Genomic DNA, 22,922 nt, shown 5'->3' on the forward strand with positions numbered 1-22,922 from the left:
GTTCCTTCAGTCTCTCCTCATAGGGCTTTGTTTCCAGTCCCCCGATCATCTTCGTTGCCCTCCTTTGAACCCTCTCCAATTTGTCTGCATCCTTCTTCAAGTGTGGCACCCAAAACTGGACACAGTACTCCAGATGAGGCCTAACCAGTGCTGAGTAGAGGAGAACTAGTACTTCACGTGATTTGGAAGCTTTACTTCAATTAATGCAGCCCAAAATAGCATTTGCCTTTTTTGCAGCCACATCCCATTGTTGGCTCATATTCAGCTTGTGATCGACAACAATTCCAAGATCCTTCTCGCTTTTAGTATTGTTGAGCCAAGTATTTCATATCTTGTAACTGTGCATTTGGTTTCTTTTTCCTAGGTGCAGAACTTGGCATTTATCCCAATTAAATTTCATTCTGTTGTTTTCCGCCCAGCACTCCAGCCTATCAAGATCACTTTGAATTTTGTTTCTGTCTTCCAAAGTATTAGCTATTCTACCCAATTTTGTGTCATCTGCAAATCTGATCAGCATTCCCTGCACCTCCTCCTATAAGACATTAATACAAATGTTAAAGAGCACTGGGCCCAGGACTGAGCCCTGCCATATCCCACTCGTTACCTCTCCCCAGTTTGAGAAGATCCTATTGACAAGCACTCTTTGAGTCCAATCCTGTAGCCAACTGTGGATCTGCCAGATTGTTGTTTCATATAGCTCACTTTGAGCTAGTTTGTTCATCAGGATATCATGGGGCACTTTGTCGAAAGCTTTGCTGCAGTCGAGGTATATGTCCACAGCATTCCCACAGTCCACAAGGGAGGTTACCTGATCAAAAAATGAGATCAGATTCATCTGGCAGGATTTGTTCTTGACAAGTCCATGTTGGCTTCGAGTAATCACTGCATTGTTTTCAAGCTGCTTCCAGATGGATTGCTTTATCATCTGCTTCAGAATTTTCCCAGGGATTGATGTCAGACTGACTGGTCTGTAGTTCCCAGGTTCCTCCTTTCTGCCTTTTTTGAAGATAGGGACAATAGCTCTCCTCCAGTCATCTGGAACGTCACCTGTCCTCCATGATTTCTCAAAGATAATAGACGATGGCTGCTGCCACCAAAACATGGCAGCAAACATGTTTCGGGGGGGACAGGGACAAGCTTCCATGATTTTGTAGCAGCAGACATCATCACTTCCCCCCCACACCACACACACACACACACACACACACACACACTGCTCCAGAGTGATACAATTTCCAGGGCACTGGGGGAAATTCAAGATGGTGGCTGGAAGCAGCTTAGTGCTTGAGTACCGGGGGGGGGGGTTAAAGGAGCCATGAGCAGGAATCATGGGTGGGAGGGCACCCCACAAACAGTGCTTTCCCATGGGCCCCATCAGTACTGGAGCTGGCTCTGGGTGTAGTGACTCGAGCTCACAGTGGACCTTGGACCAGAGGGATATCAGGCAGGGTACATGTGACCCATGGAACTTCACTTTTCCCCACCACCTACCTCATCAGTCATTAGCTGGGGGGGGGGGGTGGCAGGGGAAGCAGATTGCTATTTCCTCACTGCTATTAGCAGCACAGAAGCAGTAATCCAAATCTGAGCCCCATGTACACGGAGGTGCTTTCTAAGGTGCTTCCGTTTAAATCTGGATTTTTTATGAAATTGGGTTTGCTCCTCCTGGGGCAAATATAGCCAATAAAAAAACAGCTTTCATGGGGCAAATGGCACCTGAAAGCACATTAGTTTGGAGTTAAGTGTTCAGAGTCCAGCAAGTGGAACTGAATGTCATCAATGGCGTAGGTGCAGGCAGCGAATGAGTGAAGTCTTGGCCCCTGCCCCTCTCCTCACTCGGGGGCTCAATAAAGTGCAATGGAGTAGAATGAGTTACTTCTGAGTAGACATATTTAGCCAACATCCTCAGAGTGGGGGAGAGAGACAGTGTGGTGTAGTGGTGAGAGTGTTGGACTGGGAGCCGGGAGATCCGGGTTCTAGTCCTCACTTGGCCATGGAAGCTTACTGGGTGACTTTGGGCCAGTCACAGACTCTTAGCCCAACCTACCTCACAGGGTTGTTGTTGTGAGAATAAAATGGAGAGGAGGAGGATAATGTAAGCCATCTTGGGTTCCTTGCAAGAGGGAAAAAGGTGGGATATAGATGCAATAAATAAATAAATAAATCCCCCATTGTGTCCACCCTTTCTCAGAAGGAAGAAGGCTGTTTTGGACGTAATCACCATCTAAACTCATTAAACTTATGTGCACATTTGCTGGTCTGGACATTTCAAAAAGACCAGGCAAAGGGATTCTCCCGATCCCCCTCTCCCCTTGTACTTGTAAAGCACAATTGAGGGAAATGGATTACTTTGAAGCAGTCACGTTTTTTAGCCTTATATCCACCCTTTCCTGGCGCCACTTTCCCTTCCACCAATCAGCACTGTTCACCCCAGCCCACACCGAAGGCAGTTCAGGTCACACAGGCTCCCAAAATGTGTTGAAGCCACAACTGGAAAATCTGTCAGAAAACCAGTATGCAAAAAACTGGACATTACATTATGGAAAACTGTGCTTGCTATGGAGAGAGGTATACATCATGTGCCATGATTGTCTTGGGGGCGCAGTAGAACTAGAATAAATGGCCTGTGTAGATGGGGTCCAGGATTGCAGGGGGGAGTGTCTAATTTTGCCTCCCTGCAACAGTCATCATCCGGATGACTAGGCAGGGGAGGTGAGAGTCCCTCTTCTTCCTAGCATTCCTCATTAAGGTCATATGATTTCGTCACTGCTTACAGCAGCAGGAAACAGTGATCTTGATAAGGATCAGTGACTGGGTAGGGTTGGCGGAGAATTTCTCCCCGAAACTTCGGGGGGCTGAGCGCCAATGTGTTCGGCCCCCCGAACAAGTTTCGGGGAGAAATTCTCCGCACCCCCCCGCCCACCGCACCCTCCCCGGGACAGGACTTACCTTTGGCGAATGTCCCTCCCGGCGGCGGGTCCGGCAGGCGGTTCGGCGGGTCTTCGTCCGGGGCGGGAGCGGCAGCCGGTCTTTTGACCGGCTGCCGCCGCCGCCATTCCAATAAAAGAAAAGAAAAAAAAAACGCCCCCGTGATAGGCTACGTGACGATTACCATAGCCTATCACGGCTAGATTTGCAAAGTCAGCCGTGATAGGCTACGTAAATCGTCACGTAGCCTATCACGGGTGACTTAAAAAAAAAAAAAGCGCGTACAGATAATGGCGGCCCACATAGGGAGCCGCCATTTGCGTTCCTTATTTGGTCGCTGTAGTCTACGTAAATCTTTACGTAGACTACGGCGAAACTAAGGGCAACGCAAATAGCTGACTGCAGATCTAGCCATGATAGGCTACGTTAATCATCACGTAGCCTATCACGGGGTCATTTTTTTTTTAACTTTTTAGTTCGCGGCCGGGCGAGGCGAGGCGAGGCGCCTCCTCCCTGGCCTGAATTTCGGCCGGGCAAGGTGGGAAGCCTCCCCCCCGGCCTGAATTTCAGCCGGGCGAGGCGGGAAGCCTCCCCCCCCGGCCTGAACTTCGCGGGGGGAGCAGCGAAGTGCCTCCCCCCCACCGCAAAAAGCTTCGAGGACAGGTAAGGGACTTTCGTGCACCCCTACATAGGTAAAGCCTTTCCCCTCATGATTCTGATGAAGATGGCTGGGCAGGGCAGTGTGTGCACATGCCCACATAGAATCATAGGGTTGGAAGGGCCTACAAGCCCATTGAGTCCAACCCCCTGCTCAAAGCAGGAAGCCTGATTCCCAGGCAGTCTCCCATCCAGGTACTAACCAGGGCTGACCCTGCTTAGCTTACGAGATCAGGCGAGACCAAGCACATTTTGAGAGAGACATACAGAGAGAGAGAGGGAGAGAGAATGCACCTGAGGGACTATTTGTATGTGGGTGCATGAGAGAGAGAGAGAGAGAGAGAGAGAGAGAGAGAGAGAGAATGTTCCTGTGGCAGCAGAGGTTGGGGGCTCAGCTATGTTCTATCAGACAGTTCTGCCCCCAAAAGTGGAAACCGGGAACACCAGCTAGAGAGACCTCCTTAAACTACTAGTCTGCCAAGTTTCTAGGTCAGGCTTGATTTCTGGGATGAGCAGCTCAGAGATCTGTTTTCCTGCTTCGGCCTGGTGGGAGGGTTGTTGCTGAATCACCACCATCATCTGCATTTGGCTATAAAATACGCACACTCATAAGCTGTTCTACTATGTTGCCTGCATTCCAGGTATGTGAGGTTGTCCCAAATTCATCTGTAAAAGCTTGCCAATATGGAGCAAGTGCAGACAGGTGTGAGATTACAGCTGTAATAAAAACTTGAATTGAGCACTAGTTGTTGAATTTGTAGCAGGTGATTGGCTTGATTTATCTAATATGGGCCACAAAAAGGGGAGACGTAAGTCGGCATCTTTAGTCTGAAGCGCTGTGGTTCAGTGAGTTGTAGTAGGTCACTGTGAACTGAGGAATTAGTTCTTGTTTGTGTCTGGCATAGTGCTGGCACAGCATAACTTAATGCAGTCAAGCTTTTCTATGGAGACACCCTTCATGGGCAAGGGAAAGCCAGTCAGCTGTATTTGATGCCCCTTTGCCATATAATCTTTGCTGTAAGTATCATAAGAATATATAAAAGTGTATGGAGTTTCCCAGGGTAAAAAAGAAAAGAAAAGAACAGCACACTTGTAGCCTGTAAAGTAATTAAGGTCTGCAAATATCTGGCTCAATAATCAGATGCCATTTTAGAACAACACATTACAATACGCTGCAGAACAAAATGAGCTGGATTGGAGAAATTAAGGGAAAAGTGATACAAATGTAGTCTGATCAGGGAGGGATCATGGTGTTAATGAAGAAGCCTTTGTAAGATTATCCATAATCATTCACTGTAGTTGTAGATGGAACCCTTAGAATTTAACAAGTAATTGTGATTCACTACCAAATATTGTAGATGGAGGGGTCTTGAATCCAAATATTGGAGCCATTTGTAATAGTGTTGCATATCTTATACGTAATATTCTGTTACTACGTTATTACAGCCTCACTGGTTCCAAAATTATTTTGCACATGTCAGACTCAACAAGAGCTTCCTCTCTTCCTTCAGAGAACTTGATAGTCCTAAACAGCTTATCAGCATTATTGTCCGCTCTCACAGGGCCTACAGTGATGTTCCTACATCCCAATAGAGCATTTACAGATCAATTGGACGTTAAAGCCCTGTGCAGCTGTTCTTAAACCAAGTACAACTAATGCATAGAGGCAGATGTTAGGATCCAGCTCACTGGGCCTGCCAACCATGTATACAGAACCTATATGTACACATCTCGTACATATGTAGTGCTCTGTGCACAAGTATCAATCAACATGCAGAGGTTGGGGATGGGGCCAGTGAGTGTGACTCCAATCTCCCCCTCTCCACATTGATTGTTCCTCATTTAGGAAGATCTGCACAGAGATTTAAAGTCATTAGATTTGATATTTAGCATCCACAAAGCTAGTAGACTGTTTTGCCTACTAATGTGGTGCTAATCAGCTGTTTAATATGTTTGTTGCTGATCGGTTGTTCAACTGAAGCCACCTGAAGTTTAAAAATTCCAGTTAATATGGGGAGATTTATTTAAATTATATGCATAGTAATGTGATGCACTGCAAAACCAGTGCAGGCCAGCAAAAAGGAGTGCTTGACACAACCCTTTTATTTTATTTTATTTATTTACATTTTTATTTTTATTTTCTAAGTGACTATTTATCCAATTTCTGTTTAATGATTTTACTTATAGACATGAAATCTTTACTCTTTTAATATAGGATGATGTGAGGAAGGGGGAGGAGAACCGAACAGGGAGGAAATAGGGGCAGGGAGTCATGTGTGTTGGGGAGAAGGATTTACTGTTAGTTCACATTTTCCACTAGAATACAATCTAATAAACTCTTAATAACAAAAAGAAGTCAGTACCACCTTTCTACTGTAGACTGTGCAATGATTATCTGGTCTTGTAGCAGTCCATCATCAGGCTGGGGTTTGTCACTGAAGCAGCCTTGGTTTAGTCTCTGCTGGGACAGGGATGGTGAAGTATGATCCTGTTGATGCTTCTTGACCTCTTTGTGGCTTTGGATACCATTGATCATTGTATTTTACTGGACCAGCTCTGTGGGTTGCAGTTAGGGATCTTGGAAAAATCTGCAATGGAACCAAATGAGATTGGATTTTCATAAATCCGACCCACAGATTCCACAGTGGACCAGCTTTCCCCCTATTGGCTGGATTCTGCATATTTGCAGATGGGCTTTCTAACTTTCCCAAATTTTGTGCCACTTTTGTTGTAGAACAATATGTAAAATTTTAAAACCTGGCCAAAAATGTGCATTTCATCCATAAGCTAAAATGTGAAAATGTGTATTTGGGGGAATTTTCATATTTTCACATGTGCAAATTTGTGCAAATACGAATTTGTGCAAATTTGGCAAAAATCCAGTTCCGTGGATGGGCAGATGATGGAATGCAAGGTACCTGACAATCTGCAAAACACGGACAGGATGGTTTTTAAAGAGTCTGTACATCCCTAGTTGGGGTTAAGAGACAAGATGATATGGTGATCGTAGTCTGAGCATACCTGCAGGAAGTAGCATTAGGGAATTTCTGCTTGAACCCAAGGCATTCAGGCCCATAACATGCCATTTTATCCCCTATGCTCTTTAACATCTATATGAGGCCAATGAGTTAGGTCTTCCAAGGGTTTGGAGTGACTTATGGTCAGTATGTGGATGACATCCAGCTCTATTTCTCTTTGACATCTCAGTCAGGTGAATCTGTGAAGGTGCTGAATCATTGTCTGGACACTGTCATGGGCTGTATGGGGGCTAACAAACTGGAGCTGAATCCTGACACAATAGAAGCATTGTGTAGCCAGGTTGCTTGGTCTCGGAATTCAGTGTTCAACCTGTTCTGGATAGGGTTGCACTGCCCCTGAAAGAACAGATATGCAGCTCTGGGGTACTCCTTGATCCAAAATTGTTACTAGGGGCCCAGATGGTCTCAGTGGCATGGAGTACCTTTTTATCAACTCCAGCTAGTTCCCCAACTATAGCCATTCCTGGAAAATGTGGCTTGGTTACAATGATCCATGCTGTAGCAACCCCCCAATTGGATTATTGTAATGTGTTACATAAGTGGCTGATTTTGAAGACAACTCAGCAGCTTCAATTAATTCAGAATTCTGCAGCAGGAATCCAGACTGATCTAACTAGGTGGAGCCATATCACACCAGTTCTTAAAGAATTATGTTGGCTACCTCTATAGCCCAAAATGGCATGGGACTCAAATCTTTGAAGGAACCCCACCTCTCAAACCACCCTGACTGTGTATTAAGATCTGCAGATGAAGCCTTTCTTCAAGTAATATCAGTTGGTAGCTCCCTGCTTTTGGAATACCCTCCCTAAAGAAGCCAACATTACTGTATTTTTGGTGCCAGATCAAAGGAATACCAGTACTGCTGCTCAATAGTAGAATGTTCGCACTATGGCTACTGTATGAGATTATAGAGATCTTCCATCTGGAAAAGTTAGGCATTCCCTAATATATAAATCCTTAGATTATCATTTTGCTCTAAAAGAGCCAGCAGAGATTTGAATCAGCCTGGGTCGCACTGAAAAGTGAAGTATTCACATTGACATGTGAGTAGTCTGTATCACAGGAGCAGGTACTTTGTTACATTTCTCAGGAGGGACAGTGGAATTTTCTCCTCCTTGCAAGCCAAGCTAAATATACCTGACAACTGGAGTACAGCACCAATTGGAAATGCACAGTTCATGCAATAACCGAGCATTTTAATTTCATGAGCTAAAGAACTGGCTTCTACTTGCAGATTACACTGAACAAAGCAATACTGTCAAAAGCACTGGCATGGTGCACCAAGAGATATATCTGTGGAATTAAATTTAAGAAAAAATCATTACCTTTTCCATTGCATCTTTTTGGGTATAGCATAAACATTAATTAAACCTTTCATTGTATTCTTCCTCACAATTATGTGTTTGGAACGTCTGACAACATATCAGCTGTCATCTATACAGGAATGTATGACAGCCAAACGTTGCCATTAAAAGGCACTATGTGAAGCCGGCATGATGATCTGTATATCAGCACTTAAGCTTATATAGAGACAAACAGAACTTTCCGGAGAGCAGTAATGTTCATTCTCAACTCCTCCCTGGTCAATGTGTTCCTTTTAAACACATGTTAAGCCTACCAAAGCAAGTACTTCTCACATCTGAGACTTTGGCAGAGAAAGAGCTCTCAAAGCCCTCCTTCTGTGCAAAGCTATACAGACCTTCAGGCCCAAATCCAACCTCCTGGGGTCTCAATCCAACCCTCTGCTTTTCCTCAGATAACTCTGTCCCCTTTTACTGGCCTCACCCCTTTCTGATGATCAGTCATTTGGTGGCTTTGCAGCTTTTGTGTGTTTTCCCTCCATTCTAGAAGGTTGAAATTACTCTCCTAAAGCTTAGTTACTGTCAGGAATTTTCTGGTATTTTGAACCTATCCTTTTTGCCTTTGGCTCTGCCCACCACTGGAATGTGGGCCTTGAAAGCTTCTCCAAAACTGAATTTGGCCCTTGGGTTGAAAGAAGTTCCTCACCCCTGCTATACAATGAATGTGTGTAGGGGGGCGGGGGACTGCATCTTATGTGTCTTTGCCCCTCTGCCCCTAAGCATGTTCAGCATACCTTGTGAAGGAGCCCAGACTTGTGGAAACACCATGCACCTAGGCATGGCAACATGGGACTCAGACATGCAGGAGCGGTTTTGTGATGGCAGCGGTGCCGCAGCTGTAAGAATTCGGCATCCATCTGTTAAGTTTAAGCAAATCACTTTCTGAGATTCTTTTTTAATGCATTCACTCGTGTTGAAAAGAGGCCTTCATTAGGAATCAACTTAGGCTTCAGTTAAGTCTTGTCTTTCGAGTTCCTGACATTTATGAACAACACAGCTCAGATTCTAACTCCTGGACTAAAGATGATGCCCAGTCTCAAAGGTGGAGGAGAATATCTAAAGGGGAACAGAAGCTATATAGGATAAATTGTTTAAAATGGCCCACTTTTCATGGGGATGAGCAAATCCTGAAGGGACTCACATACCTGTAAACACTGAGTGGATTAAAACAACCAAAAGGCCCCTCACATGGAGTTTGCTCCATATCTGAAGTCATGCAAGTAGGATGTCTCCCATGCAAAACCTCATCTCCACCACATTCCTTCATACTATTTCTTCTAGACATTTGCATCTGGTTGTAAAAAATATTTCATGACAGTGAGCTAGTACATATGGATGTACTACATATATTGCTTTAAAGCCAACATTGTGTCTGCTGTTGCTAAGTAGCTGCCACTCATGATCAACATCTTTTCTCTCATCAAGAGTGTCCCTTCTTTATATGGTCCTTACTATTATGCATTCTCTACACCATGGTAGTCCTCACCTGATAGAATATCTCCCTTGTCTTTTGTCTTTCATTGCATGCTGCTTATTCCCAGTTCTTATCCTGAATAAATGAAGTTTTGTTTGTTTGTTTGTTTGTTTATTTATTAGATTTACATACTGCTGGACGTATTTAAAAATATATCTAAGCAGTTGTTACTAAACATGTTCATATTTTGTTCCCTCCTTCATTCACCTCTCCCAAACTTTCATTCCTTCTGCTGTCTCTCTCTCTACTATTTAACATTGGAATGCAAGATCCTTGGGGAGGGAACTCTGTATTTTCAGCTACGCTGTCATGCAAAAGGCCATTTACCCTACTGTGGTTGTATCAATGAAATTAATTTAGCCAGCTATGGTTCCCCTTTCTTCCCCATGCCATTTCTGACTGTCTCCATTTCTGGCGACAACTGTGATATCTTCCTGTTCCATTCCGCTTCATGTGAGAGGTGACATGGACCTCCTAACCAAATAAAGACAGCAAATCTTCCCTGGGGAAACCTCATTTGGGGGCATATTTGTATGTGAGAAAATATATAAAACACAAGGAATACAGAGAGAAAAAAGGTTAGGACATTTGGTTGTTCTTAATACACAGAGCATAATCTATTGGGTCAGAGACATAATTGGCTATGTGGCATTATAGTGACTGTATCATTTCAAAGACAGTGATGGCTTAGAAATGCATTGAACACAATTTACGTCAGTTCAGTCTGATATTGACTTGACAGTATATATGGATGGCCACGTAGAAGTTACAATTCCTTCGTTAACACTTTACACTAATTTCTTACCATTGCAGGGGAACACTTAAGAATCTGCCCTCAGGAATATACATGCTGCACATCAGAAATGGAAGACAAGCTGAGCCAACAAAGCAAACTGGAATTTGAGAACCTGGTGGATGAGATGAGTCATTTTGTGCGCACAACATTTGTGTCCAGGCACAAGAAATTTGATGGTGAGTAGGATGTTATAGTTTGCTTAATCTTGAATACAAACTTCACATTCATCTATGGCATTATACATGAGGTAGGTAGGCTGTACTATTTCAGGTGGAATACTAAACTTTTTTTTATTTATTTCTTGTATATACAAAATTAGCATGTCAGGGAAATGACGAGGCTAAAATCCTTCTCCCTAAAATGCTAGGTGTGTTTTTTTTTTTATGAGAAGTGATTCCTCTGTTTTTGTTTTTAAAATAGGGAGCCATTCAAACATTTGACCCCTGACATATTGCCTGAAAGGTACAATCCAGCAATTGCTAACAATGTGAAATTACTGATCATGTGTTTCACATAGGGATGGTGCAGGTGCCCAATTCCATCTGGGAATCTGGCTGAACCACCTCTGCCCACACCCCCAAGCCCTGTTTGCTGTCACCATTTTTTGAGAAATACAATGGTGATTGCAAAAAATGTGCATATTTGTGTATGTGCGGAGATGCACATTTTTGGAAAAATGTGCATTCTTCCACATGCACAAACATGGGCATTTGCAAAAATATGCATTTTCGTGCATGTCCAAATATGTTCATTTTACAATCACAATTTTATTTTTCAAAAAGTAGGGATGGCGGAGAATTCCGCCACGGACTCCAATGAGGCCAGATTCTAAAGAATCCCCCCGCCCCCGGAGTCCATGGTGGAACAGACCACTCGTCTCTGCCACCCCGCAAAGTTCGCACCAGCCGGATCCTACCTGCAGGCTGCTGCCGGCCGGGTCTGGGTTGTCCGTTGCCGTCTGCTGCTGTCCACTGCCGGTCTGCGGAAGCAAATGAAGTACGGCGTAGCTAGGGATGTCAGAGAATTCCGCCGCGGACTGAAATGGGATCGAATTCCCTCTGAATTTGGAATCCTCTGTGGAACGGCACCATGAGGTCCTGCAGAGCCAGCAGTCACGCAGCTTTTATTTCGTCGTCTGCAAAGAGTCACAGAATTTTCGTAAATTAAAACGCAATGTAGTATATTCCAATAATAAATACCTAAGCTTTTTTAAAAAATGAATTGTGCTCACTGCCTTGTTTGTGGGTGTTCTTTTTAAATTGAAATCCTCTGTCTCCATTTACTTTCAGCCAAAACACTTCCTCTTCCTAGGGGCTTCCCAAAAGAAGGCTATCTTAGTTGTGCCTGAGCGATAAACTATTTGTTTAAAGCAACGCTGTTTTAAAGAAAGAAAAAACCTTTTAAAATGACCATGCCACTCCAGGACCGGAGTGATAAACAGCGATAAACAAAGAGTTTATCGCTCAGGCACACCTAAGACAGCCTTCTTTTGGGAAGCCCCTAGAAAGAGGAAGTGTTTTGGCTGAAAGTAACAGAGATGGAGGATTTCAATTAAAAAAACCCATGTAAATATTTATGAAAAATTGCGATTCTTACGGAAGTTATGCAGACTCACGGAAACGGCTGGGCACCAGAATTATGGTTGTCGGTATGGATTTATCTTCGTAATTTTTGGAGTGGAAAAAAAAGAGGAGAATTCTGGGAGCTTGTGAACGGCAGAACGGAGCACTGGCCGCAAACTGCGGAAGTCAAGCGGCACTGAAGGTACACAATTCGTACATCCCTAGGCATAGCGGACACCATTTGCGTCCCTGCTCTTTGCCGTGATAGGCTACGTAAAGATTTATGTAGCCTATCATGGCAAAGAGCAGGGATGCAAGTGGCATCTGCTACGCCGGACACCATTTGTGTCCGCAGACCGGCACCGGACGGCAGACCGACAGCGGATGGACCCGGCCGGCGGCTTCGCGGTAGAGATGTACGAAAATCACTTACTTTTTGGAGATTATGCTGATGGTGGGGGGGAGGCGTTCCATCCCTCCTCCCAGAATCCTCGCTGGGGGAGGAGGCGCACCGTTCATCCCCCCCCGCGGAATCCTGGCAGGCCAGCTGTGCTCCACAGCGATTCTGCGGAGCCGCCGGCTGGCTCCGCCAGCAGCTGGACATCCGGCCGCTGGCCAGCAGGGACGCAAATGGCGGCAGCCGTAGCCGCCGCCGTTTGCGTCCCTGCAGTCAGCTGTGATAGGCTACGTAAATGTTTACATAGCTGTCAAGGGCTCCTTGGAGGGCTCTCTCAGTCTAATCCAGTAGCCAAGTCCAGACGCAGACAAAGGGATTCTTTTCAAAGCTTTATTCTTCTTTTACAACTTACAACTCTACAGGTAGCAACTAGATCTGAGCAGCAGCATCCCTATGCCCTAAGTTGGAACAGTTGGTCCCCGTTTGAAAAGCAATTACTGGCAGACCCCTGAATATAAGGACTAGGGAGAATCCGTCCCCTTTTCCCTTGGATCCTCTGGGCGCAACCGTTCTTTGAGCGCCAACCGGGCGCTACGCCTCCTTTCCGCGCTCTCCATTTGGCGCCGCTCTCTGCGTCTGCGCCGCGCATCCAACCAGTCTGCTATTGGTGCTGGGTCACTCCCTGGACTGCTTTCTAATCTAGGAATGTGGGTGGGAGGAATCTCTGTCAGCTGCGGGCCCTGGGAAAAAGGGGCGCGCTCCTCTCCCAGGAGCGACTGCTCTTCCTCCGAATCAGAACTACTCTGGGATTCTATGGGCTCAGTGTCCACCCTGACATCATCCCCGCTCCCATGAGGCCCCCCCTCCTGCTCCTCCCCTGGGGCCCCGGGCTTGTGGGGGTACAGCTGGTGGAAGCGCCGCAGCAGCAACGGAGCATGCACATTTTCTGCGGGTTCCCAGGATCGCTCATCAGGCCCGTACCCCTTCCAGTCCACCAGATATTGCAAGCGGCCACGAGAAAGGCGGGAGTCCAGAATCTCCGCGATCTCAAACTCCCCCTCCACCAGCACTGGCGGTGCGGGGGAGCCGACTGAGGGATGAGGATCGCCAGAAACCAGGGGGGAGAGCAAGGACCGGTGAAAAACAGGATGGATCTTCATGGAGGGGGGGAGAGCCAGGCGAAAAGCAACAGGGTTAATCTGGGCCGTAACCTGGAAAGGCCCTGTGCGGCGAGGCGCGAGCTTCCGTGCGGGTGAGTGAGGGGGGAGGTATTGGGTGGACAACCAAACCCAGTCCCCCGGTTGCAGAGACGGACCCGGCTGGCGCCGCCGGTCTGCCGAGACCTTGTAGGCTATCTTGGCTTGCTCGAGGGAGTCCTGTAAGAGGTGGTGTACCGCTCGCAACTCCTCTAAAAAGTCCTGGGCCACTGGCACCGAAGAGGGAGCTAGGGTGGACAGGAAGGCCTTGGGGTGGTAACCAAAACTGGCAAAAAATGGAGTTTGGCGGGTGGAAGCATGGCAGGCATTGTTATAAGCAAATTCTGTGAGAGGCAGCAAGGAAACCCAGTCATCTTGCTGGTAATTGACATAACAGCACAGATATTGTTCCAGAGTAGCATTGGTGCACTCAGTCTGACCGTACGTCTGTGGATGGTGAGCGGAGGAAAGATGGAGCGTCACATGGAGCAACGCTAGTAGCTCCCTCCAGAAATGGGCAGTGACTTGGGCCCCCCTATCGGAAATGAGGCCCTCAGGCCATCCGTGGAGGCGGAAAACATGCGTCACGAACAGCTCTGCCGTCTCCCTGGCTGTGGGCAACCCCGAGCAGGGGATGAAATGGGCCATCTTAGAAAACAAATCCACCACCACCAGAATAGTGGTCTTACCGTGTGAGCGAGGCAAGTCAGTGATGAAGTCAAGGGAGAGCAGCTTCCAAGGTCCTGAGGGGGTAGGCAGGGGGTGAAGCAAGCCTGTGGGCTTGCATGAGGGGGCCTTCGCTCGCTGGCAGGTTGGGCAGGAAGCGACATAGGACTTGACATCCTGACACACACGAGGCCACCAAAAATCCCTCGTCACTCCATGCAGGGTCTTGGCGACGCCAAAATGCCCCACTGTGGGGGAGTCATGGCACTGATGGAGGACCCTCTCGTGGAGGGATCTAGAAGGCACATAGACCCGACCGGAATGGTAAAGCAGGCCACCTCGCAAAGAAAAGGGGGTAGAGTGGGGGGGGCAGAGGCTAGCCCCAATTCCTGCACCTTTGTGTGAACAAAATCATCCTGAGCCTGTGCAGAGTGAAGGAGCTCTTCCCAAGAGTGAGGCACTGCAGCTGCCGACAGGCCTTGGGCGGGAAGCCGGTCGGTCTCCTTCTTGTCAAACACATGCCAAAAAGCTGCATACTTCTCTGGGAGGATGATGGTAGCTGAAGGACTGCCAGAAGCAGAGAAGGGGGGGGGAAAGGGTGAAAGCCTGGGCAGGGACTGGCGCCTCCTCCTTGAGGCAATGCTCCCGGCAGTAGGGAGATGCAAACTCCATTTGCCGAAACCCCTAAGAAATCTGAGGGTTGTGCTTAGAAAGCCAGGAAAAACCCAGCACAATTGGGTATAAGGGAACCTTGGCTAAGTGAAATTGAATCTGCTCAACGTGTGACTGGGCGCGTAGAATGACTGGAACTGTAATATGGGTCACCTCGCCCAAAGAGAGAGGACGCCCATCAATGGTCTGCACTGCGAAGGGGGCAGGAAGGGGCAGGGTAGGAATCCCGTGTAAGAGGGCAAAGGTCTCATCCATGAAACTGGTCATAGCCCCCGAGTACACTAAAGCTAGTGCCTCCACCCCACCCCACTGTGGGGAGAGGAGGTGAACATGCAACTGCAGATGGGAGGGTGGGGGGGGGTTGGGGAAGGCACCCAGCCGGTGGGGAGCTGACCCCCACACTGGAGGCCCCCAACAAGCTTGGGGGGCAGTCTAGTCAAGCCTGGGGACGAGGAGGAGGAGGAGGAGGAGGAGGCAGCAGAGCCGTGGATTTCGCAGGTCTTGGCGAAATGCCCCAGACTTCCACATCGAAAACATCGGCGCTCAACTCGCTGGCGCTGAAGCTCCTCTGGAGGCAGTGAGGCTCAGGTAGCCCCCAGCTGCATCGGGGTGTCCTCCACCCCCAGCACCGGAGCAGGGGGTGGGGAAGGAGGCAGGAAACGTGGGGGAATGGGAGGAGGGAAATACCGGCCCCCGGCACCCTGCCGGGTCTGGCGGCGCCCCTCCAGTCGACTATCTATCTGAAGGCAGGTCTGGATGAGCTCCTCCAAAGTAGGTGGGCAGGGCGTGCGCGCCAACTCATCTAAGATCTCGTCGTTCAAACCATCCAAAAACTGAGCCACTAGCGCAGCATCATTCCATTGTAAATCCTGCATCAGCAAGCGAAAGGTTGTCGCGTAGCTGGAAACTGAGTCCTTGCCCTGCCGGAGGCGGCAAATCTCCCGAGAAGCCATCTGCGTGAGCAGGGGGTCAGCGAAAAAACGTGCCATGGCTGTCATGAAACCTTGATAGTCCCCAAGCAGGGGGTCATTAGCGAGAAGAAGTCCCGAAGCCCATTTAGCTGCCATGCCCGACAGCAGGCTAATGACAAAACCCACACGAACCTGTTCCGTCTGGAAATCCTCAGGTCGAAGGCGCATGTACAGCTCTGATTGAGCCCTGAAAATCTGAAAAAGTTCTTTCTCACCAGAAAACTTCTCTGGCAATGCCACCGGGCACTTGCGGCGTGGGGGAATCGGAGGTGGGGGGGGGTTGAAACGTTGACTGTAGATTCTGCAAGGCAGCCGTCAGTTGAGCCATCTGATCATGGAGCATCTGGTTCTCTTGCGCCAGAGCTTGCACCGTTGGATTCCCGGCACCCTCCATAAGGCAGTAGGAGAAAAGAGGGAGAGAGGAGAGAAAAAAAAAAGAGGAACGGGGACCAAGCTGTCAAGGGCTCCTTGGAGGGCTCCTCAGTCTAATCCAGTAGCCAAGTCCAGATGCAGACAAAGGGATTCTTTTCAAAGCTTTATTCTTCTTTTACAACTTACAACTCTACAGGTAGCAACTAGATCTGAGCAGCAGCATCCCTATGCCCTAAGTTGGAACAGTTGGTCCCCGTTTGAAAAGCAATTACTGGCAGACCCCTGAATATAAGGACTAGGGAGAATCCGTCCCCTTTTCCCTTGGATCCTCTGGGCGCAACCGTTCTTTGAGCGCCAACCGGGCGCTACGCCTCCTTTCCGCGCTCTCCATTTGGCGCCGCTCTCTGCGTCTGCGCCGCACATCCAACCAGTCTGCTATCGGTGCTGGGTCACTCCCTGGACTGCTTTCTAATCTAGGAATGTGGGTGGGAGGAATCTCTGTCAGCTGCGGGCCCTGGGAAAAAGGGGCGCGCTCCTCTCCCAGGAGCGACTGCTCTTCCTCCGAATCAGAACTACTCTGGGATTCTATGGGCTCAGTGTCCACCCTGACAGTAGCCTATCACGGCTGATTTAAAAAACAAAACAAAAACGCGCGTACGCAAATGGCTATGCTATTTGCATAGACGCTACGCTATTTGCATTCCCCTTATTTTCGCTGTCTTAGTCTACGTAAATGTTTACGTAGACTAAGACATGCCAAAATAAGGAACGCAAATGGCGGCAGCCATGGCCGCCACCATTTGCATACGCGCATTTTTTTTTTTTTTAAGTCAGCCGTGATAGGCTACGTAAACATTTATGTAGCCTATCACGGTGTTTTTTTTAAATCTAGCCGTGATAGGCTACGTAAATCTTTACGTAGCCTATCACTTTTTTTGTTTTTTGTTTTTTTTTAACCTGGAAATGGCAGCGGCGGCAGCCGGTCAGAAGACCGGCCGCCGCAGCCGCCGCCACTGAGCCTCCGCCGGAGCCGCTGCCGGAGCTGCCGCCGGAGCCGCCGCCGGAGCCGCCGCCGCCGCCAAGAAGATCCGCCCAAGGTAAGTCCCGTCCCGGGGGGCGGGGGGGCAGGCCATTCTGCCACCAATTTCAGGGGGCCGAATGCGCTGGCATTCGGCCTCCCCGAGATCCATGGCGGAACTTTCATACATCCCTACTCCACGGACTCACCACAGAGCGGAGCCAGCCGGGGAGGATTCTGGGGGGAGAAATGGATCGCCTCCCCCGCCCCCGTGGGCTCCTCAGCAGACAAAGGTGAGTGGGGTTTATAACCCCTATCAAAAAGTGGAGCTTGACAAGGCCACCGGAGTGAGTGCAGGCTGCTTGCAAAGTGTGTGAGGGGCTCAAGTGTGGTCAGGGGACTGGCGAGTGGAGACAGGGGCTGGGCGGGTGCCTGGAGAACCTGGATGGGGGTGGGTTCACACATCCCTAGTTTCACCTCTTCCAAAGCTCAAGCAATGAATCTGCTCTACTGTCCGATCCTTTAGCTGGAATAACCTGGTTTACCATAGGAGACCACATATTCAGGAAAAATGCTCATTGTATCTTCCAGGCAATTGGATATCACACTGGGTTATCGTCCTCCTATGGCAAGAGCTTACTTTAAAGCTGGCACCTCTTAATTGCAATTGTTGCTTTTCAGTACAGTGATTTCAAGGATGAGACTGCTGAAAGTCTGAAGGCTTGCCTACTGTTTAAAACAGCAAGGATGAGAGCTATGTCACTTGAGATGTAGTGCCTCGTTCCCCTGTCTTAAAGTGGTTGCTTGGCTGAGCAGCCAGATTTTAATTTTGCAAACTCAACCACAGATGTCACGGAAGCTTGGTTAGGGGTAGCTGTTATGGGGAAATTCAGCCCTTTGGAGGCTTGTCAGATTTCCGCCGAGCCCCTGGCTTGGCTTGCATTTGTGAGTCAAGCCACAGACTTTTCCCCTAAATCTGGGAATTTAATCAGGTTTTTCTCTAAAATCGCAATTTCCCCAATGTGGTGCCTGTGGGTGCCATTTGCACAAATTTTGGCCACAAATTTGCATTATTTGTACAGATTATGGCTGTAATTTGCACAAATTATGACTGAAATTTATGCAAATTATGTCTTTAATTTGTGTGGATTAAAGCTGTAATTTGCACAAATTATGGAAATTTGTGCAATTTGTAGCCGAAACTTGTGCACATGTTTTTTATGCCAAAAAAAAAAAAGTAATTTATGGAAGTTCTGCCAGCTGGCCCGACTCATTGCATACCGAGTTGGGCCAGCTGGTGGAAGATAGAATAGAGTCCAGGGGGACGAGCTGACAAAAGCTCACCGAGCTCCACGCCCCAGCTGGATTCCTCCAACATCCGTCAGCTTGGTTAAGCTCTTGCCACAGTATGCTGTCTAGCTTGCTTTCCCAACAATATGCCAATACATGTCCCAGATGGAGTGAAATGTCCCACACCTTTCCATGATGCAGACCATGCATCTAGCTGCAGTCCATGACAGGAATACTATCAGGTGTGCAGGACCCTTGCCATATGTCATTATTCTAGGCATGCGCATGCACACACACATACAAGCCATTAAGAACAGATTTGGGATGTTTGATTTGTCTTGCCCAATATCACATCTCTTTTGTCATTCATTTATGAAAAGGAAGGTTCCTGGTTCCCAAGAGCCCTGTACCTCTTTCCTCACCTTCCCCACATGCACGGAAATTTGCTGTGATGCCTCATGGAGGGAGGGAAGGAATGGTCCTCAATATTATGCACAGTGGACTATAGTGCTCTGTACTATGTACAAAGACACTCTTCTCCAGCTAATCTGCAAGCACAAAGAAGAGTCTTACTGTGTGGTAGCCCAAGGGGGAAAGCTTTGCCTATGTCCAGGGCATGTCTGATCAGCCTGTGGTGAGGTGGATGTATACTGTCTTTTGTCATGTTCCAGATAGGTTTTTGGAATATTGCTGAGTTTCTTCCCACCCCAAACTCCCACCCCCACCCTGCTATAGCAACCACAGGCAGAGGTCATTGTGAAAATACATGATGTGTAATACAGTTAGAGAGCAATCCCAGGGACCATAGAATCCCAGGGAACATAGGATTGTTTGGATTCTCCTCCCCTCTGAGGTCAAAGACACAGCTCCAACCTCAGAAGGGAGAGTTGGAGATCCCCCCCACCTTCCCCAACCCTCACATCTGGCTGCCCTCTGAGGTCAGAAAAGCAACCTTGGAGGAGGAGGAGGAAAGGGGGTGTTCCATTGGGCAGGGAAGGGAGGAGACTGGAGAGTTCAGGATACAAGTTATCCTGAGCCTGTTCTAGCCTCCCTCCCTCCCCCTCCAAAGTACCCTCACTAGACAAAGTGCCCTCACTAGCTAAATATGCAGGGCAGGAGGACAGGGAGGTGAAGTTTACCTCCGCCACTCCTGCCCCCTGCATTGGATGATCAGACACCTTTAGGTTCATGGGCTTCTGATCACCGAGGGCACAACTGATAGGATTGTGCGTGACCTTCATGTGTAATACATGAGATTTAGGGACAGAGAATGTGTTTTCATTGCCAAAGGGATGCCCCCAGCTCACCCATAGCAAATGATTGCCACCTGGCCTGTAGCATTTACAAGCAATTGACCATGAGACTTTCCCCCCTTCACTTTATTGCCAGTCTTCATGCCCTCCAGACACAATGGGAAAGCTGATGCAGCATCTTGAAGCCTTTTTTCACCCTCTTTCTGTTGGAGGAGACGAGCGAGCACATTGTGGCAATTTGCATTCTCTCCTTCAGAGCATATGGCAAGACAATGCAGGAGGAAGAAATTGTGTTGATTCATGGGGAGATGAACAATGCTACACTAATTACACTGTAATGTTTCATGCTTATGATTCACATGACTGTTGAAACACTGACCATCCCCCAGCTACACACAGCCTTTAAGCGACTTAGATTCTGAGTAATGCCGTCTGCTTATGTTGAAGGGAAGTATGCAGGTATCTTGCAGCAACAGCAAAAAGATGTGTTTTTTGGTTGCAATTATGTTGAAAATATAATTTACTGTTTATTATTCTGCCCCCTACATGATAACCCAAGGGGAAAAAATTTGATCACATATTGTTTTACAGTACCTGGATGAACCACCTGAAGACATTGTGACAGAATTACTATTAGATAGCCAGTGTTATATTTCTTACCTTATGGCACTGTTTGTCATAGAAGCCAAGACATTAACAGCACGCCTTTCAATGAATTTTCTGCATGATTTTTTTTAACTGAGTTCAGATTTATTGGAGATGGATTTTAATTATGACAGTTTTTTATGTACATTGTCAATGTACACTGGACCTTGTAAATTTCTAATTTCGGGCATCAATCTATGGATAAATAGTTTGCAAAGGCCTTTGTCTGTGTGCCATAAAGTTATAACATCATGACGTGATAGTTGTGCTCTAAGAATGAGCAGATTTGGAAGAGTTTGTTCAGAGAATTGATGGTGAATTGGAAAAGAGATGCAAAAGATACAGTGGATCACTTGAAAGAGTTCCCTTCTGGGTGGGAGGAAACCCAAATGGTGATGGAGATTTTCCACCAACACACATGTGCAATGGATGGTTTCGGTGCTTCACTTCTGATTAGCCATTGTTTATCATCCTAGTAAACGTGAGTATTGTGTTACTGCTGTGATAGTGCTGATAGTGCTGCTGTTTATTTCATGTAAAAAAAAAAAAGCTTGTCCTGTAAGTGCCGTATCAAAGCAGTATGCCATGTCAGCCCAAGGCATTTTGCTGCCTAAAGCCTAAACTGGCATTCCAAAAGAGTGACGTATTTTGCCCTGACTGAGGCCCAGACTAAACGTTCCTTAAATCATGCATAGCTGAGCTATGCATGATTGTCTCCCCTACTCTCCTGCAAGCACACATGTCCCCAATTCAGATCAGGCCTTTGGCATGTTGGGAGAGGAGAGTTTAAGCTTTCTCCCACCCCTCCTATTTTCATCCTGAAATCCCTGGCCCCCCTTTACAGGAGAGTTATATTAAAAAGCCTTCATTGGATTGAATGGAGACTTCCCTCTCTCTTTTTTTTGGGGGGGGGGTGGAATTTATGGACAAAAATGAGGAGGGAGGACACTTAAACCCTGCTCTCCTGAAGCTCCATTGCTCTGATTTGAATTGGGGCTGTTCACACTGTTCACAATAGGGGAGATAATCATGCATAACTCAGCTACGTGTGGGTAAAGGAACCTTCAGTTTGGCCCAAAGTGGTGGTTCAAGTGTGCAAAACATCTATCTTCCTTTCCCACCCCTTTCCCACAGTATAATGCTTCTGCTTCAAGGCAGAACAAGCAGAGTTATGAGTGGTCAGCCACAGTCCCTTTCAAAAGCTTTGAAGCAGGAAGACAGTACGCATCGCTCCCCATTCTTTCTCTGATGCGTTACCAGTTCTCTTCTTCTGCCTGCTATAGCAAGCAGGTCTTGAAGGTTTGTCCCACAGAAGGAAGGGGTGGAGAGCTGATGAAGGGCCAGAGGAGGAATCGGGCCAAATTGCAGCAGCTGCACAGTCTCCTGTTGCCTTGGAGCTTTAAAAAGAAGATGTATGATCTCCGGGTTGGCAGCTGGCAACCCCAGCCATAATGAGTCATGACCTTGGAGCTATTTAGCCACAAAGTCACATTTCCAAAATAGGCACTTCTACTAGTTAGGTGCACCGAAGCAGCCGAACTGATATTCCTTCATTGCTGAAAACATTCATGAGAGAAGGAAACATTACCGTTGCATCATAACTGATTCACATTTATCCCTGTTGGTGTTTCAGGACAGGGCAGGGTCTAAATTACTTGGCCAGTTCAGAACAACCCCTTCCAGCAATGGACAAACAAGTGTGTGTGTGTGTGTGTGTGTGTGTGTTTAATGCTTAGACTCCACAAGACACACCTCAAAGGAGTTCAAAATATATTATCCTCCCAGTGTTGTCGTAATACTATCATCTTATTATCGCCAATTCCCCCAGCATGGTGGCTCTGCTGAACAGCTGTTTTGCAGCCAAGCCAATTTTGTTTTTAAGTATTGCTCTATCAGCAGCTGAAACCAACCCTACCAGAAGGGGTTTTGCCATGAATGTTAATGAGCAGGCAGTATCTGTTCAGTGACATTTCTTAACTAATCCTCTAAATAACTATAGGCAAATGCAATCAGATGTTGATATTGTTTTTAAAATGAGAAAACAATTAAAGGGAAGCTGGTTACAGTCTTACTGTATAGTAGTAAGTGTGAAATACTCTGTGTTAAGTGTTTTCTATGCCTAAGTAGGGCTTTTCACTGTGATATAAATATGGTAAATGATATCGCTATATATTGGATCCTGGAAATGCATGCAAATGTAGCTGTTGCGAAACAACCTGAATGGAGAAAACAAGGAGGGCTAGCTCCACAAATCTTTTGAAAACATCTTTAATTCAATAATCTGCAAGTTATCCAATGAGATTATCAAACCTCTGGCTCTTCATCAAGGAGGTTGTACTGGGATATATATTTCCCTCTCCTCTTAAGTACGTTGTGCAGGAAGTTGAAGTTGGAAGAGGAGAAGGAAATGTATCTCCCTGATGAAGAGCTGTGGTGAGAGACAATGTAATGAGACACATTGGTTGACTTGTGATTGTGGATAGTATCATAAAAGTTGTTGTTACAGCACTTGGAGGCTGGTGCCGTCTGTTTTCTGCACCCGGGATTCCACAATTTAAAGGTGTAAGTTGTTTTTGATAACCTGTCTTTAATGGCATTCTCAGAATACCTTTGTGTCAGTGCATCT

General features: G+C 47.1%; 1 protein-coding gene across 2 annotated transcripts in view; it reads left to right on the forward strand.

Annotated features, from left to right (window-relative positions):
- GPC6 (glypican 6) overlaps positions 1-22,922 on the forward strand; it is a 1,207,844-nt gene that overhangs the window by 301,343 nt on the left and 883,579 nt on the right. For both annotated transcript variants that reach the window (XM_084844735.1, XM_084844736.1), the window contains exon 2: positions 10,272-10,430. In XM_084844735.1, the coding sequence (XP_084700861.1) occupies positions 10,272-10,430 (159 nt within the window). The remainder of the gene's footprint in view (positions 1-10,271; positions 10,431-22,922) is intronic.

This window comes from Heloderma suspectum, chromosome 3 (genome assembly GCF_057233095.1).
Source record: "Heloderma suspectum isolate Gila_16-S chromosome 3, 16-S_ref, whole genome shotgun sequence".
NCBI lineage: Eukaryota > Metazoa > Chordata > Lepidosauria > Squamata > Helodermatidae > Heloderma > Heloderma suspectum.